Source organism: Aulonocara stuartgranti (genome assembly GCF_965226115.1).
Source record: "Aulonocara stuartgranti genome assembly, chromosome: 6".
In the NCBI taxonomy this organism is placed as follows: domain Eukaryota; kingdom Metazoa; phylum Chordata; class Actinopteri; order Cichliformes; family Cichlidae; genus Aulonocara; species Aulonocara stuartgranti.
In genome coordinates this window covers 19,734,716-19,751,758 of record NC_138944.1, presented here as the reverse complement: position 1 = coordinate 19,751,758, position 17,043 = coordinate 19,734,716, and the positions used below count along the sequence as shown (strand labels likewise).

General features: G+C 38.4%; 1 protein-coding gene across 1 annotated transcript; it reads right to left on the bottom strand.

Annotated features, from left to right (window-relative positions):
- Nucleotides 1-487: 487 nt before the first annotated feature.
- Nucleotides 488-15,537, bottom strand: ptpn9b (protein tyrosine phosphatase non-receptor type 9b). The gene is made up of 13 exons (XM_082536824.1): nucleotides 15,446-15,537; nucleotides 13,140-13,283; nucleotides 12,243-12,332; nucleotides 11,853-11,977; nucleotides 11,302-11,407; nucleotides 11,021-11,131; nucleotides 10,066-10,928; nucleotides 9,864-9,960; nucleotides 9,377-9,446; nucleotides 5,293-5,371; nucleotides 5,027-5,177; nucleotides 4,564-4,771; nucleotides 488-3,229 (listed from the first exon to the last, which is right to left on the bottom strand). Exons 1-13 carry the CDS (start codon nucleotides 15,476-15,478, stop codon nucleotides 3,006-3,008), a joined length of 2,301 nt encoding a protein of 766 aa, XP_082392950.1. The 5' UTR covers nucleotides 15,479-15,537; the 3' UTR covers nucleotides 488-3,005.
- Between the last annotated feature and the right edge of the window lie 1,506 nt (nucleotides 15,538-17,043).

Below are 17,043 nucleotides of genomic sequence, written 5' to 3'. Positions count from 1 at the left end.
GTGATTCCAAAGCCTAACAGTGTGAAAATATTTAAACTGTAACACAGGATCTCAGATAACTTTGCAAGACCTCAGTTTAACTGGAAACTGTTATTTTAGATGGAGTAATGCCTAAGGTTTGTACCATGATGCATTAATGTGGAAGATAAGTAGGTTGAGGTGGACTTTTAATATAAAGTTATGCCTCATATTTTAGAATCTCAGTCTCAGTTACATGCCTTAATTAAAATATCTGCGCCACACCATAACCAATAAATAATGTGGAGTGAAAGTAATGGAGGTGTGAAGTAGAACTACGAGGGAACTCGAGTACATTACATTTGCACTAGAGTAACTAATACTTAAACTGTTACATTTCTGCACTAGTGCAAAGAGCAGACCACAGACTGTTAGCTGAATGCTTAATACTTCAAAGATCTCATCAACCCATTTCTGTATGTGAAAGCAATTTTGTAACTCCAATTTCAATGAAAGAGAAAAAGGTGGACATGTTCTTACTACACATTTAATCTTTGCAATACTCTTTTTCAGCCAAGAGATCACATTAGCTTTGTATCCATTTAAGATAGTAAGACCATTTCTTTAATGGGACAGCTGGGCTGACAGCATGTAAAAGGCTGTAATTCAATCGCATGAACTTCAAGCACAAAAAGAGACATTAAATGAACACTAGTGACAAATGCACATTGCATTCTCAGTTTCTTACAAAACAAATTAAATGTAGCACAGGGATCAAAACTCTTGCATACCCACTCTCCCACTTTTTTTTAGCTATACATATTTATTAGCAATGTTCCCAAGGTGCTCCAGGGTCTTTCGGTGTCCGTGGATGCAAGACTGCACCAGTAAGTCCATGCTTGCAGGCTGTTGAGGATGTGTGACAGGAAAACACTTTCAGATTGAGCCTAGGCCTTTGGCATTGAAGGATGCAAGGTCCACATTCACCAAAAAAAAAAAAAAAAGTCTTTACTAAATTGCTCGGACACCAGTACCCCAAAAACATTCAAGGCTCTATCCATGCTGATAAACTTTATCCCATAATAATATATAGATATATATTTATATGAACAGAAATGTAGCCACATGTCCTTTTTTTTTTTTTTTTTGCCATTTTCTGCTCTTAATAGGTTTTTTGTTTGTTTTTGCTTTGTCCTTGGCATAAGGGGACCAGACAGTTGGATGTTAACGTTACCGTTTCTATGATAAACTCTCTAAAAACACAAGTTAGCTTACCTGATCCCTACCCTACCTCACCCCCATCCCAACCCCTTATTGTCCAAAACTTGAACAATCACCATTTATACAAGTCAGTTCTGAAAATACTATGGCAAGTGACAGTTTCCACCTCAATGTCATTGTGAACAACAAAGAAAAATATATATAGTTCACTCCTCGTTCGATTTGTTCAGCTTATCAAATGCAATAACTGGTCTGTTATTCTTTGTTGCATCGTACCAACATTCACGGATTTTCAATAATGTAGAAGTTGTACAAAGACATAAATACAGTAGGATACAATACAGTAAAAAATACAAAATAAAGTTGATATAGATTTTTTTCCTTAAATGATAATTTACCAGAGGCAAACCCAGAAATGGATCTTTGACACTAGACAAAAACACCCCCTGAGGTCAAATGATAAAATAATAACCACGTCTCAAAGCTAACTCCCAGATAACTCACTACTTTGTCATTTATACATAGTGTGCTATGTACAGGACTTATAGGCAAAATGTGGGGGTCCTGTGTGGCACAAAGTTAACATGTTTTATGCAAGTGCACTAGTTTGGGTTTTACTTACTAGCAAGACATTAAGCTAAGGAAAACGTGAAGGCACAATTATCTGAGGGAGAGCATACCTCAGGAATCAAACAACAGTTGTGGTGTCAAGAGTCAGATTGAAAAAAAGGAGAACCACGGGAGGAAATAAAAGTGTACAGTTTAAAGGTATGGTTCAGGGTATTAGAAGGACGAGGCAGTGAATCAAGTTAAGGCCAAATTACTTAAGATCGTCCAATCAGAACGCTCCAACAGTAAAGACGATGTTAGACCTGACAAATCAGAGATTTGAAATACAACATTAGTTTAAAACCAGAACTCTTCTATATTTTGTCATAGCCTGGCTCGCTACACAGGAATTCTTTCCTCAAAGTTAAGTCAATTATATTAAACAAGGCTTTTTTTGCTGTTATTTCAGAAATTGTTATTATGCACAATAATGTATAAATGTATGTTACAAGAATATACATGGGCTTCAGTCTATAATATCTCAGTAAGGAGTACATCCAAGCATTCAGATTGCGGACTTTGGCTTTTAAAAGTTAGTCTACATATGCACAAATATGAAACTCACATAGAAAATGCACCATAGAAAAAATTAACATGGGAACCCCCCCCCCAAAACAACATGGAAATGGACTAAATGGCTCACACACTGATCTGTCACACAAACTCTCTCAAAGAGAACCAAGAAAAAACAAAAAGAAATGTTTTCAAGTTTCACCTTTTCATACCCCACACATTTTATCTGCAGTCACAGATTTGTTCAGAGTTGAGAAGAGACAAGAAATACAAAAAGGACCAAAGATTCGGGTTTGGAGGGCTTTTAGGGGTAAGGTTCAAGTTTGTCATTTCTCATGTGCAAGTCAATATAAAAATGCTACTCGTACACTGCTTTTGTCGACAACACAGGTTCGGGGCAGGCCAAACCCCCTGTAGTTTGCTAAATTTTTTAAAAAGGGGCTTGGAAATTGGCAGGCCAGCTTGCTCGTCAATGCAGTTTCCACTGCACTGAATTTTCTTCTCCAGCTCTTTGCCTTCTCAGTTTATCAACTCGTGGGAAGAAGGAAGAGCAACTGTGGGAGTCTGCCATCTTGTGCCTCTTCTCTGTTATGTCTGAAGAGTCATCTCCTTTATGTACTCAGAATCGCCACTCCTCACTCTCATTCCTATGACTTCTGCTTAGATTGACTGTTCTGTTCATCTAATTACCCTCCGTATGTCTCTCACTCGCTGTCAGTCTCTAGCTCTGAGTCAGACCACTGCACTGGGCTCAGCTTCCCATTCCGCTGGGCATACTCAATGATTGCTGTGTAGCAGAAATAGTACTGATCCCAGGTCTGGATGCTGAAAGCCCTCTGTGTACGCATCCGCCGCACCGTCTGACAGACATCTACTGTGCCAACATCCTCCAGCTGGGACAGGCAGATGTCCAGTGTGCAGAATGTGCCTAAACAGCCATGAGGGATGAATATCGAGAAGTTACACTTAAAAGAACTCAATTAAAAAGGTTTTTGTTGGACACAAGACAACAGATTAAAACCTAAAAATAAATGCAAAAGTTAGGACTACAGCTCAGCAGAAGGGAAGAGGTAATTCAAGTAAAAGTCATTGTCTAAATAATACAAGGCAAAACGACCTGCATACACAATACCTTACATTTGTTTACCAGATTCACATTTGGTGGGATTTTAATTTTGTATATCAACTGCATGAATTACAATTAGGAAGGCAAGGCAGTGGCACTGATATATAAAGACACAAAAGTGGCTCACACACTGGTGAGGTACTTTTAAAATAACAGGCTGAAGATTGACCAACATGTCCTCCCACTTCAGCTGGCTGCAGGGATTTCCTTTAACTTAAAGAGAAGCCTTTTACACAGTATCAGCCCTCTGAGCTAAACAGGCACTGTAAAAAAATACTTAAGTGTTATGGGACAGATGCAGATTGCTTTACTGTCTTCTGTGCTTTAAACTTAATAACCAATTTCTTGGGCTATTTAAAGGTTAGCTACCATTTATTTAAAGTGGCACCGGCTCCAGGTTCAAATAGTAAAGTAAAACTCTCAGATGAGATTACTTTAAGATGCATAAGAGCGCTATAAATCTATATTTAAAGTATTTAAATCAGATGACGACATCTTTACTAGGATGTGTGCAACTATTCAACTACACAACTAATCATCCCTAGTGTTACTAGTCGGTACCAGACGTGCTAGTAGTGTAATCTAATTGTAAACATTTGAATTGATGCCCAGTGCTGGTAAATTGCTATGTACTAAATGTTATGCAGCCATCTGCCACCAGATGGAGCATCAATATTGAGAAAGACCATAAATATGTTGCTCTAGGTCTGATCTTTTGTTAACACTCTTATTCTTTTAAAAGCAAAAGAATGAGATTGTAGATACAAGCAGCAAAAATGATCTTTAAGGGTGGATGGGCTGTCCCTTAGCGATAGGGTGACGAGTTCAGTCATTCAGGAGGGGCTCAAATTAGAGCCGCAACTCTAACTTGAAAGGTTTATTTTCAGTGTTTTTCCCTCTTCCTTGTCTATTTGGAATACAATGTTCAATGTTGATAATGTTAGGTGCTGCACAGTTAAGCAAGATATATTATTGAAGAACGGGATTAATGATGTCAATGTTTTAATGGTTATCCATTGAAGGGTTCTCAGATTTAACTTGATATCTGAGTGTTTCTTAGTTTTAGATTAGTCAATTTTTTCCCCCTTAATTGGTCGATTAAGAAATTAGCTGCCAAGAGCATCCATAGTTTTTACCTGTACGGCCAATGCCAGCACTACAATGCACAACCACAGGGGGGCCCCCTGGAGGCCCTCTCCAGGTGGATCCCAAGGTCTGGACTGCAGCTTCCCTCCTTTGCAGAACATGTTCACGGAAGTCCAACATAGCAGAAGCACTCTTGGGCACTCCGAAGTCCGGCCAGCTGACATAGAGGTAGTGGCACACTTCCCGCCTCTCTCCAGACTAAAAGGTCAGACGGTTTCACAGGAGAGCAGATAAAGAGAGAAGATAGTCACTTCTTTCTTGTGAGTTGGCATGTTTAAGCCGTTTTGGAAAATAAGATATGGTGATTTCTACAGTTTCTACTGACAAAGCATTCTCACAATTTAAAGAAACTCTTTAGAAACTCTTAATTGACAAATGAAACTCCTATCTCAGTTTTTCATCTCAAAAGACTTAAACTGAGTTAAAGAAATGTAAACTACACGTGTGCTCTACCTGTGTGTTGTACAGTTCAAGATGGGAAAGTTTGAAGTCCTGAAACACTTGGATGTGTGTATTCCTGACCAAGAAGTATCCATGCTGTTCAGTCCTGCCCTCCTCAAGAGGCCAGTATTGTCCACATTTGACACGTCCACGCTCCACCACCCTGAGAGACACAGTAAATCCATTTTCATCTCATTCACAACACATCAATAATGTGCCATCATTTGTAAAAATCCTTACATTAAAGTTTACATCAGCAATCCAAACTGGAGTCTCACCTGGTGGTCATTACAATGATAAGTACCATCTGTTCCCAAACCATCCTCCAGAAGTCAGCAAAGGTTTTTGGCAAAGGACCTGACGGACACAAGATGATAATAACGACACATTTTATTTTAGGCGTCTTTCAAAACACTAAAGCTCAACTTACACAGAAGAGTTTAAAAAATGGTAACCAAGGAAGTATCAATGACAATAAAACTATTTTACAATATATAAGCTAATTAAGAACAGAGGGTTCATGTGACAGTTAAAGGTGAATATGCCAGTTTAAAGAAGAGAGTTTTGAGGGGAAATTTTAAAGTGGATTAATGCCAATATTACAGATGTCTGAGAGGGAGTTCCAGAGGCACGGTGCAGGATCTGAGAGTAGAAGAGAGGTACTGCAAAGCAAGTTTATGGAACAGCTTAAAAGGTGAGGAGCAGAATCTTGATGAATAAAAGACAAATTTAAATGTGATTTTGTCAATGAAGTTTTACTAAATGACTTATGGAGGGAGTTCTGGTTATGATATGACCACTAGCAATTGGGACCAGATAACATTTGTGGATGGACTTGATAGAGAAACAAAAAAGAAAGACGTTGCAGTAATCAATGAGGAACATAAACAAGGAATGATACTGGTTGTGAGCAGAGGGAAGTTTCAAACTAAAAAGGGAACGAAAGTGAGGGAAACGGGAGGAGGAAAATTACAGGAAGTGTTAGTGATCAGCTGCTGGTAAATCTAGTCTATTTTGACATTTTAAAAATAACATCAAAGAATTACAGTAAGAGGGTGGGTAAGGATGAGGCAGCAGAGCCAGGTTATTATGTTCCTGACCATTCAGAAAAGGGTCCTTTGCTCCCTTGACCTGAGCTGATTAGTAGGGGTGCAATGATACACAAAATTCACGGTTCGGTTCGGTTCGATACTTTGGTGTCACGGTTCGATATTTTTTCGATACAAAAAAAAATGTTCATGCCTTTTTAATTTGTCATTTATTAAAATTGTAAATATATATTTTAACACAAAAGTACAGTTTTTAAATTTAACCCTAACCCTTGTGCGTGTTGTTTTTTAGCTCGTCATATTGCAGCCACAGAAATTCTTTTGTCCATGAAACCATAAAGCTGCACTTTCTTTTTGCCTTATAGTCTGATTTGTCATAACTTCTCCGTTTTGTGGTAAGCTTTTCTTTGGCTGTCACTTCTTCACCCTGACCTGTCTTATTTGGCGCAGCAGAACTAAAATATATATCTGTCTGTGAAGGTTCTCAATCATCCAGGTCATCGTAGTGAAATATATATCCTGCCGCACTCACATAAGCTCAGCGATTCTCTGCGCGATCAACCTCTCACATGTTTAAGCTGCGGGAGATTTCACTTGTCATGTTTGCATAGTAAGCTAACAATTAATAAGACGATGTCAGAGGAATTGGTGCGCAAATTATCATCACTCACAGATCAGTGCTGTCGCTCTCTATACACAGTTCGCGCGATTGCAAAGTGAAAGCAAAAAAACAAGCGCAAATTCAAACACGATTTCAATATGTCACATATTGACAGTGGCTCACCCAATGACATAATTACCCAGCTACATTTCTGAAAGAATGCAAAAGCATTGACATATATTTTTCCTTCCTACAATAGCCCGACAGGCAGGGCAGAGATAGCCCCGGGACGTCGGGTTAGCGATATTGCGAGCCCTGTATCTGATTGAGGAATCACTCATCTTTGGAAAAGAGAGTTTATTACAGAGAAATGTCTCTTTCCAAAATAAAAGCTATACTATCCGCTTCTTCTGGGCTATATTCTCAGCAGCATATTAAACATATCAGGTCTCCATAAGGAGAATCCTGTGCTAACAGCTGTCTAAATGACTCGGCTAAAGTTTGTAGCATGCATGCTTGTTGTTTTTGTCTTTGCACTAGGATGATGTCGGTGTAAATGTGCAGTCATATTCGTTGTGTTCCCACTAGTGCTTTCAGGTTAATCTCGTTGAAATGACCTTAACGCCACAACACGGCAAATCTCCGTTAACGAGCTACCCTATACAGAGGGGCTAGACGGCCAACACGTTAACGAGCTAACTGCGCTAACACACTAGCTCCCACCCATGTAATTGAGCATTGCATGGCACATCCAACATACTGTTTTACTTTAGTCCATGACTCGCTTACCTTCAGGGTCATACGTCACATGAAAACCAAAATAATTCCAAATGCCAGATCTGAATGAGGGTGGGGAGGTCCACTTCTGTCTCGCTAGCTTGCCCTGCGCTCTTCCTTCTGACCATGCTGTCTGTGTTGAGTGCTCAGTGAATCTGCGTTCGACTACTCCGCCTAGGCTGCACTCTCGAGCCTAGGCGGAGTAGTCAAATGCAGATTCACTGAGCGCTCAACACAGACAGCATCAAGGAAAGTTGATAAAATAAATTACAAATTTTGTATTGTTCTTTTTTTTTCTCCCCTTTGGTTTTCTTTCTTTCTCTCCCCCTCTTTCTTTCATTCTTTCCCCCTGTCCTATCCCACAGTCATGTCTGTCCCGTTTGCAACTGAAAATAAAATAAATTCATAATTATAATAAAGGTCAATCAACTGGACCAATATGATGATCCACTTAAAATAAATCCTCTTGGCATCTTTCTTGGCCTCAAGACAACAATTCTGATGGCTATAGATCCAAACGGGACACAAAAAAAAAAAAAAAAAAAAAATTGAAAAAAATTGTATTGTTCGATACATATGCGTACCGAACCGAAAGCACTGTATCGAACGGTTCAATATCGATACGAATATCGTTGCACCCCTACTGATTAGATCTGTGTACCAAGTAGATTTTTCTGTAGATAGCGTGCATCCTTCTAATGAAGAATGTGGTTATTGTACATTTCTTTGTGAACAACAAAATCCAACTCTTTTGTAGTGGTGTTCCAAGAGATAGGTTTTTTGCTACCACTTTGCATAATTCAGAAGTAAACCATGATGGGGAGAAAAACAACCTATGTTTTTAAAGCAAGAGCATCTAAAAGTCCAAGAAGACCATCGGGGGTAGGTTAAGAGTTTATGGTGGGAAGGCTGTCAATGACACCCGAAAGACTATTTAATGCCCTTAAAATGAAGTGACATGTTGAACATTTGTCTTGGATAGAGTTAAATAGCCATTAAAAGATAATCAGTCAAAAGCTATCTTAGTAAAATGTAAAGTCCAGCATGAGAACATTACCCATCCTCTTCTGCTTATCCTTATTGATATTGTATGATATTATCCATATGGAAATTTTACACTGACTACTGATAGAGACTGCTGTATTTTAATATACATACAGATAATATCCATACTAAAATCTCCCAGCAGTCAACGTGAAATTTCGCTGGGATGAATACATCTCTGACAGACAGACATACTTCCAGGTAGAAATGTAATAGCGACAGAGAGTCGGAAAGGTAAAACCACAGCTGTAGGAGCTAAGCGGCTATGTACTAAAGAACTGCTGTTGATGGATTAAGTATGACGGACTGGGAAGTCCGAGCAAGCACAAACCATACAAACAGCTTGGCAAGTCACATTATTGGTGGTGATGAAACAGAGTACGGCTCTAGACTAAAAGAGGTGAGAAGTGGGAGCAAAGCTGGCATATGTAAAAGATAAATCTGTCAATGCGGCCAGCTGAGATTCCAAAATAATGAAAGTCAGTAAAGTGAAAGACTGATCAGTTGCAGTCAGTAGAGATCAGACAAAACAATAAAAGAATAAAGAGAGCAACAGCGATAATAGCTCATGTACTATTTATAGTATTATCCATACTGTAGTTCTTTACACAGTATGGAGAACTACAGTATTGCTCAAAAGGGTTGAGGCACTTTGGATCTTCACACTCCATTCAATCTCACAATCCCATTAGAGGCATTTGACGTACATCACGACCAGAACATAATAAACAAATATCTGAAGGAGTCATGCAGTTTTCCAGTTAAAGCACTTAGAATTACATTCATTGAAAGATAAGAGCTGTTCAAGGAATCATCTCATTATATCATAAAAATATGCAAAACTACAAGCAATAAAGAGTAAAGCAGGAACTTATGTGAACAGCTTCTCACCCTGAGTAGCGATGTAGGCGTTGCTCCTCTTGTACCCATCCATGAAACTAGCATTAATGTAATCTGATGTCTGCAAAACACAGCAGAGCGATTCACCGTTCAGTTATTTTGCCTTGGATAAGAAGATGCTACACATTACAGTTTAAAAAAAAAAAGTGTGCATAACCTTAATTGTAGTAAATAATTCTACACTTAGACCACTGTCTAAAAAAAGAACAAAACAAACAACAACAACAACAAAAACTGAAAAAAAAAAACCCCAAAACACAGATACACCTGTATTCAAAACATTTTGAATACACAGACTGGGCCAACATTCAATGTCTTAAATTAATAAGATACTTTCAGCTGCCGATGATAAACATGAATTTCATCTCAGCTAAATGCTAATGCAATCTTCACTAATTCCCAGAGATAAATAATAATATTGTATTAGTATCGTACTTATAATTTATTGATTGAAATGTATCTACAGATGAATTATTACCTCATCCTCATCATTAGAGAGTGGGCACAGTCGCACTCGTGACTGGTCGAGGCAGAGAACATCACTGTACCTGTTCTTGACCTGATTGGACAATTTCCTGCAAAGATGAGTCTAATGTGAGGCTACATAACAAACTGAAGCTCTGGCTGATATTATACATTTAATTCAGACACACAAAATATAAGAGCTTGACAAGTCTTACTTAGAGTAGTCAAAGGTGCCTGCAGGAGGCTCCTTGCGGATCTCCTCATACTCTTGATAGATCCCTCTCTTCTTCTTCCTCTTCACATACTCCACCAGGTCATGCACCGTCATGGCTCCCTGCTCTGGCATGTGAACAGACACCTCCATGCAGTGGTTCTCATCATCAGGACCCCAAGATGAGGACAGCGGTGGGGATTTTGAGGAAGGCTGGTTGGGTGGACGAGGCTGAGATTTCTGAGGCAACGGAGGCACTCCTTCCTCCTCACCCTCCTCATACTCCTCCTCTATACCCTCACTGCCACTCACCACAGCCCCATCAGTTTTCTTTGAGAGGGGTGTATCAGGGGGAGTGTCTGATTGGGGAGGAGCTTGGCAGCCACTACCATTAATGTTAGCATTGGCGCTGGAGCCAATGACAGCCATGTTGGCTCCGCTCACTGCTGAGCCATTCCAGTGTTGGTGGTTCACTTGCGATTTGTCCACAGCAGAATTTGGACTATGTTGGTGCTGGCCTTGGCCTCGAGTCCTGCTCTCCACAACACAGTGGTTGTGTGGGTTTGCGTTGCTGTCATCATAGCAGTTAGAGTTAGCCACAGCTATCTCAGGACCTATTTGTGTATTTATATGGGCGTGGGACAGTGTTGCATCTACACTTGTGTTGCTATTCTCTAAGCTATAAGAGCGCAACAGGCTTCCCACGCAGTCATGTTCTTTTGTGTCACCCTGAACAATGTTTGTGTTTACATTAACACAGGATTGAATCCAAGCCACGTGGTTATACTGGGATGTCCCACCCAGGTGTTCAGGGAGGGAGGAAACTGGGATATGACTTGCCAACTCATGAGCTTTCACTGTGCAGACCTGGTGAGGAGAAAAACAAAAGTAAGTATTAAATAATGAACAACAAACATCTTATACATGATGCAAATTCTTGATGAAACTAAGAGACACACCCTTTCTCTCAGCTTCTCGCGTACAAAGAGGCGAAGAACCGCGAAAGGTGCTCGAAACCAAAGAGGTGAGGACACAATGAAGACACATTTTAGACGAGCTGGAAAGGCCCCCTGCAAAATGAAAATATTTTTATTATATATTATATAATATATAATTATTTTTCACTATAAAAATATAATGAAATATTTAAAAAAAAAAAAAAAAACAAGGCGAAAAGCATTTTTGAATTCCAAGATCATCAAACACAACGTGAGAAAAAAAAAATGCTCCTTATATTTACCTTGAGCAAATTGAGAATCTTGACACAGAGCTCATAGTCAAAATTTCCATAACTGGAGTTGGTCATGTCGTAAATAAATATGAGCCCATCCCTTTGAGTTTGAACACTATAAAGAAATGAAGATCTTTACAGTTAAAGAGCAAAATAAATGTGCTTAAAAATACACTTTTATCTATTATAATTCCTGTGTTTCATTTAGTTATTTTATATTTCTAAAGGTACTTTCAACTGATCCTTTCAACTGATCCTTTATTCAAATCAATCACTAAAGCAAGAGATTTTTATGTTGGATGCTCTTCCTGACACAACCCTCCCATTTATGTGGGCTTAAGATCGGCATATGAAATAGACTAGCTTGTGACAGACTGTGTTTATACCTCCTCCTGGTCTTCAATCAGGGACTTTTCATGTTACGCTAATGATTAACCCATTTATCGATATTTCTATCTTTATGAATTAACATCAGAGCACAGGGGACGAACTGTTGTACCAGATCAAAATAACACGATAAAGTGTCATAGGAAACTGTTTATTTATGGTTCACGCTTTACCTCTCTATGGCTTTGTCTAGCTGGTAGATGATGGCCTGGAGAACAGCTTTATGGGTGGTGAGGTCTGGTCGATGAAGTCGAGCGGTGAAGAGTGCTACAGCAGCACCTTTTGCGTCTCGGCCAGGCTGGGAAAAATATTAACAGATCACCATGTTGCACCACTGCAAATCAATTTATCGAAAATAAAAACTTTACTTCATTTCTATTCATAGAAATACAAAAATAAGCTTACATGAGCCCTGTGACATGCACATACAGAAACACACAAAACTCTTTTTTAACGACCAGCACCACCTTGCATAATTTTCTGTGTATTCTTGGGTGTTAATTCAAAATGATAAGCTACAGTTCCTTTTATGTTAAGTGACTTATCATTGCTTTATCACTCACCAGGACTGTAAATTTGCCACTCAGCAGCTCAGAGCGTAGGGGCTCCTCGTCAGGGTTGATATTGATTATGCCCTCTTTGATTCTTGTGTTCTAATTTTCATACATGAAGATAGACACAGGAGAGACAGGGGAAAGTCATAAGCTTATAGATGACTTAGTATGTATACAAACACTTAACAGTATTCAGTTGTTAGTCTGTGTATTACAAAAGCCAGTTTATTAACTTGCAACTCAAGGGTTGTTTTTGGTTTTTAAACAGAACTCAATTATTCCACTAAAGTGCTAGCATGTATTAGATTAACATACATTTTTATATACACTGTATTATACAAGTATGTTCAGGGCATTGTGATTCATAGGTGTGTGAGAAGTAAAAAGCATTTAAAGACATACAAAAAAGTGCAGTATGAATGTGTTAATTAGTGAATGCTGGTTATGGTGCAAAAGCTCTCTTAGCGCTCTGCTTGAGTGCGATACAAGTACCACTCCAGTTCATTTTTTTTTAACTTTAACAGATAATAGATAACTATTTAAGCGTCAATAATTACATGTTATAACTATAATTATATTTTAATGTTTAACATTGAGAGATGTAATAACCTGTGAACTAACTTGTGGTTTTTTCCCCCCCCAACAGAAACCCTGTCATTAGATATACTTATAGGGCATTAACACTATGCATTTGAAAGATTTCCTGCATTTACAAACAAGCCTATGATTATTTTTAAGGATTATTATATTTTATATCTAAACACCACTTAAGAAATCATTACAAATTCAATGTGTGATATTTACCTGAAAAATTGGAACTATTTTGCACAAATTAAGCCCGATGGGGTTCGCGTGACGACAGAAGGTAAACAGATGTTGCTGTCACTAGTTGAAACAATGCCATACCTTGTATGCTTGGAAAAGATCGATGGCTCTGGAGACGTCAAACTTGCGGGCCATAAGAAACTTAACAGCTGTAGGTTGAGAGACGAGCCCAGCGCTGTGAGGCTGCTCCCTGCTCCGCACCTCACTCAGGAACTCCTCTACAGCCTGAAAAGACACGGGAAAAGATGGGCACACGTTAAGAAAATAAAAAAGAGAGATTGTGTGTAAAACTTTATATGGCTTTGAAAGATATCCATAAAAAACAAAAGATAATATGGGAATGATTGCTGACATAACAAGAAAAGTACACAATTTTGTGTGAAGTGTGCGCTACTGGAAGATACTATCAACAAAAGCACTCATGTGCCAAGAGACAACAGTCAGCTTGTTTGCTCCAAGTACTCTGCATCCATCCTCCAAATTTGAATGCACCAGGAGAAAAGTATAAAAATGGGGACAACAATTAACTTTTCAGCTATACACAAAGAAGCTTTATATATGTGCACAAATAAGGACAAAGAAATGGACATCCATTGTAAACATGATTCAAAATACCGTGTTTCTCCACCGGGTGTTTTTTGGCAAACGTAACCCATCCAAATGCTTAAGCACCTTGTCTCATAATGAAATTTGTTATTAATTGTAGCCCTAAACAAAAGAGATGCTCATCCAACATGTGGCACTATCCATGTGAAAATGTCAGTGCAGGGTTTTCTTTGTTTTGTTTAAATGGCTCGTGGGATTTTGGAGAATGACTAAACACATGAGTCTGTTACATTATTTAATAGAAATGTATGCATTTTCCCTTTTTACAAAGAAAATAATTTGATAAAAATGTCTTTATTATACTTTTTTTATGAAACCATAAGTAACAAAACTGTTTTTTTCTGGTGTTTTTACTGCCTCTGTATATATCTTTTTCCTATGCAGAAAATAGATGAATTATAACAAATAACTATATAATTGATGCATACTGGAAATTAACCAGAATGCAGACTTTCATTTTTTCTAATCCAAGACTAATATTTGGAAAAATGTGTGCATTTCCTGGCACAGTCTTAATTATATGCCAAAAAGATGCAAGGTCTTGACTGGCAAAAAATATACTTATATACAAAGTATTAACACATCAAGAGAATTATCACTGTGGGCCTAAATTTTTAAGTGGGACAAAAACTATTGAAAAACTCATTATTTAGGGGGCATATTTAAATTACATGACCACATAATTAATCTAGTACCCAATAACGGTACATCAACACCAGGATGATCGCTTTCCCTTGGTTGAGATGTAATCCAAGACGACAAACACGAGCAGCCAAAATCTACAAACGTTAGTGGTGCGGGCAGTTAGTTGACAGACGTTACTGTGTGCGCGAAAGTGATTAGCTATCAACAGATAAGATCTGCAAATCTGGGGAGCATCCAAAGTATGCCCTTTAACTTTGCTCAATGATCCGTTAACCTTGTCATAAGTAGATGAAGATCAGGCCAGAAGCTGTAATATAATGCTGTAATCAGAAACGCAGAATGACATTTCATGTTTGTCATTTATCTCAGGCCCACCCCTTTTACTAGAAAGTGATTGCAACAACAATGCTACGAACCGGAGGATCATTTCTATGAATTGTCCACAGTAAATCCGTTAGACGAGATATTGCTAGTTCGTTGGCTCGTAGCAAAACACTCGTCCAAAGTCGCGGTTTTGGTCATTTTTAACCGTGTCATGGTATAAAATGACAATAAATAATAAAGACAACAATCGATTTATCTTTTTTAACCTTAATGCTCAGCCCGAAATCATTTATAAAGACTGGTAAGACTGCAGTCTAGGAAATTCCCTGCAAGTCAACAATAGCCACTGCCATTAGCTAGCGGCTAGGTTGCATGTGGTAGCTGGACGGCTAACGAAAGCCATTAAGTGACTACAAGCTCTATGAGTAGGGCCAACTGTAAAGAATTGTGGGTCGCTGGTTAATTTACTTTAGACTCATGAACATATCGATGTGGTCCGCATAATGCCTAGTTATCAGGAAGTGAGCATTCAAGGCAGACTGCCGGTAAAATGATACCTTCCACTACTAGCAAACGCCATCGCGCTAACACACATGCTAACTACTGTCAGTCACACCGGAGTCGGTCGACAGGAGGCTTGTGAACGGGCCGGGGCTGTTTACTACACCGCCCCGTTCCCAGAAATAACCGCACGACAGAATCTGATTTTTTTAAAAACCTCCTTTAGAGAAGAAACTGAGGGTGGCGACTGTACACAATGACTACTACAAGAAAACGAAAAAGGAAAAAAAAAATCACGAAGAGACTCTTACCAGCTGCTCCTGAGTTGTCAGGGCTTCCGCCATGTTGAAGCCTCCGCAACGTCGCAGCGGGCGCGCCCACTAGCCGCTCGCTCACGCCATGCAGCCAGAGATAGACTTCTAAGCCCCGCCCACATCTCCCCCAGCTCAAACCGCTGGCGTTTCATTAACTGAATAACATGGTAGTGTTTTCCCCATGCTGCATCTTCCTTTTGCTGTCCAGTAACTCTAGAGCACAGTGTTCCAAACACAGTCAGTAAAAATAACTATAGACTATATTAAAGCAGAATAGTTAACATACAGGGAAATTTTTATGAGCCTAGAGGGAGAAAATCTGAACAGAGATGTAAAACAAAATCCAAGTGCAAGTAATTTTAGCAAGTATGGGATAATCATTGTTTCTATGATACAGTCATACATAGACTCGCCAATCAGCCACAAATGGTCTCTAAATCGTATGATATATATCTCCTGCAATTTTTCACAAAGCAAATATTCACATTGAGCAATTTTTGCACAGAGGAAAATACATATTTTTCTTCATAACCATGACAAACATAACCGTGACTCTATATATGAGTTGTAAACAGTTCAGAGGATCTCGGCACTACTTCCTAAGTATTTCTCTGAACCACGGAAATAGCTCCTCCCAGAATTTCATATGCACTTACGGGAAAGAAAGAAGACTTGAGTAAAGGCCTATGCTATGACTGACAGATTTCACTTTCGTGGCAAACAGAGTAGATCATACTCATCTTAAGTTCGGAATTGAATATTCAGCTTTAAACATTATAAATGTTTACTGTCATATTTGGTCTATATTTTATTCCTCCCCGCTGAATAGGCAGACTTACTTTCACTGTAACAGGACCAGACTAAATAGATATAAAATATCCAACTTATAGTAAAAGAAGAGGACGATATTGTTCTACACATTATTTCCAGAAAAGAAATGGAAAGAAGTAGCACTTCATAAGAGACGCAATACCTTCTGGGTTAATTTTCGAAAATTTTACGATGTAGTAATTTTTCTGAATTTAAGGCATTATGTGTTTTTCAGTAAATACCCTGGAGCATAATTATTTTTACCAAAACATAAAACATCATAAAACATGTATTAAACAACATTTTATTTAATTTGTCAATTATCAGTATTAGTTTTATTTACACTACACATACATGGTATATTATACTAATGTGTATTCTTTGCGTCATCAGCATGTATACGGTATGGTCGGGGAAGAATAGCTAAATTGTGAAAAAGGGGAAAAAAGAAAAATAAACTGCTGTACAGTAAATGAAACCACGCAACAGTATATACAATTACTTCAATCACCTCTGCCCTGGGCATCTACAAATATGAAATACTTGCTTATTCATTTATAATAATTTGATAATAGACTATAACATAAAAGAATGGCTATGGAACCCATTTTATGTGTAATGGATAGTTTTACTTTTATATTGTAAGGTTCAGTAAGGTTTAGAATGTATTACTTTTACGTTTACGTAAGTGGTAAAGTAGAAAGTAAAAAGTACCACTGTAAATACACAATCATTATTCACTACACAATCATTATTCACATCAATCATTATTAATAGTCAATGTA

What these genes read in the sequence shown, in the direction of transcription:
- ptpn9b (XM_082536824.1), bottom strand. Translation starts at nt 15,478, where the DNA reads ATGGCGGAAGCCCTGACAACTCAGGAGCAGCTG. An exon ending in CTAGACAAAGCCATAGAGAG is followed by an intron (nt 11,408 to 11,852) that starts GTAAAGCGTGAA and finishes ATTTCTTTATAG; the next exon opens with TGTTCAAACTCAAAGGGATG. An exon ending in AGATTCTCAATTTGCTCAAG is followed by an intron (nt 11,132 to 11,301) that starts GTAAATATAAGG and finishes TTCATTTTGCAG; the next exon opens with GGGGCCTTTCCAGCTCGTCT.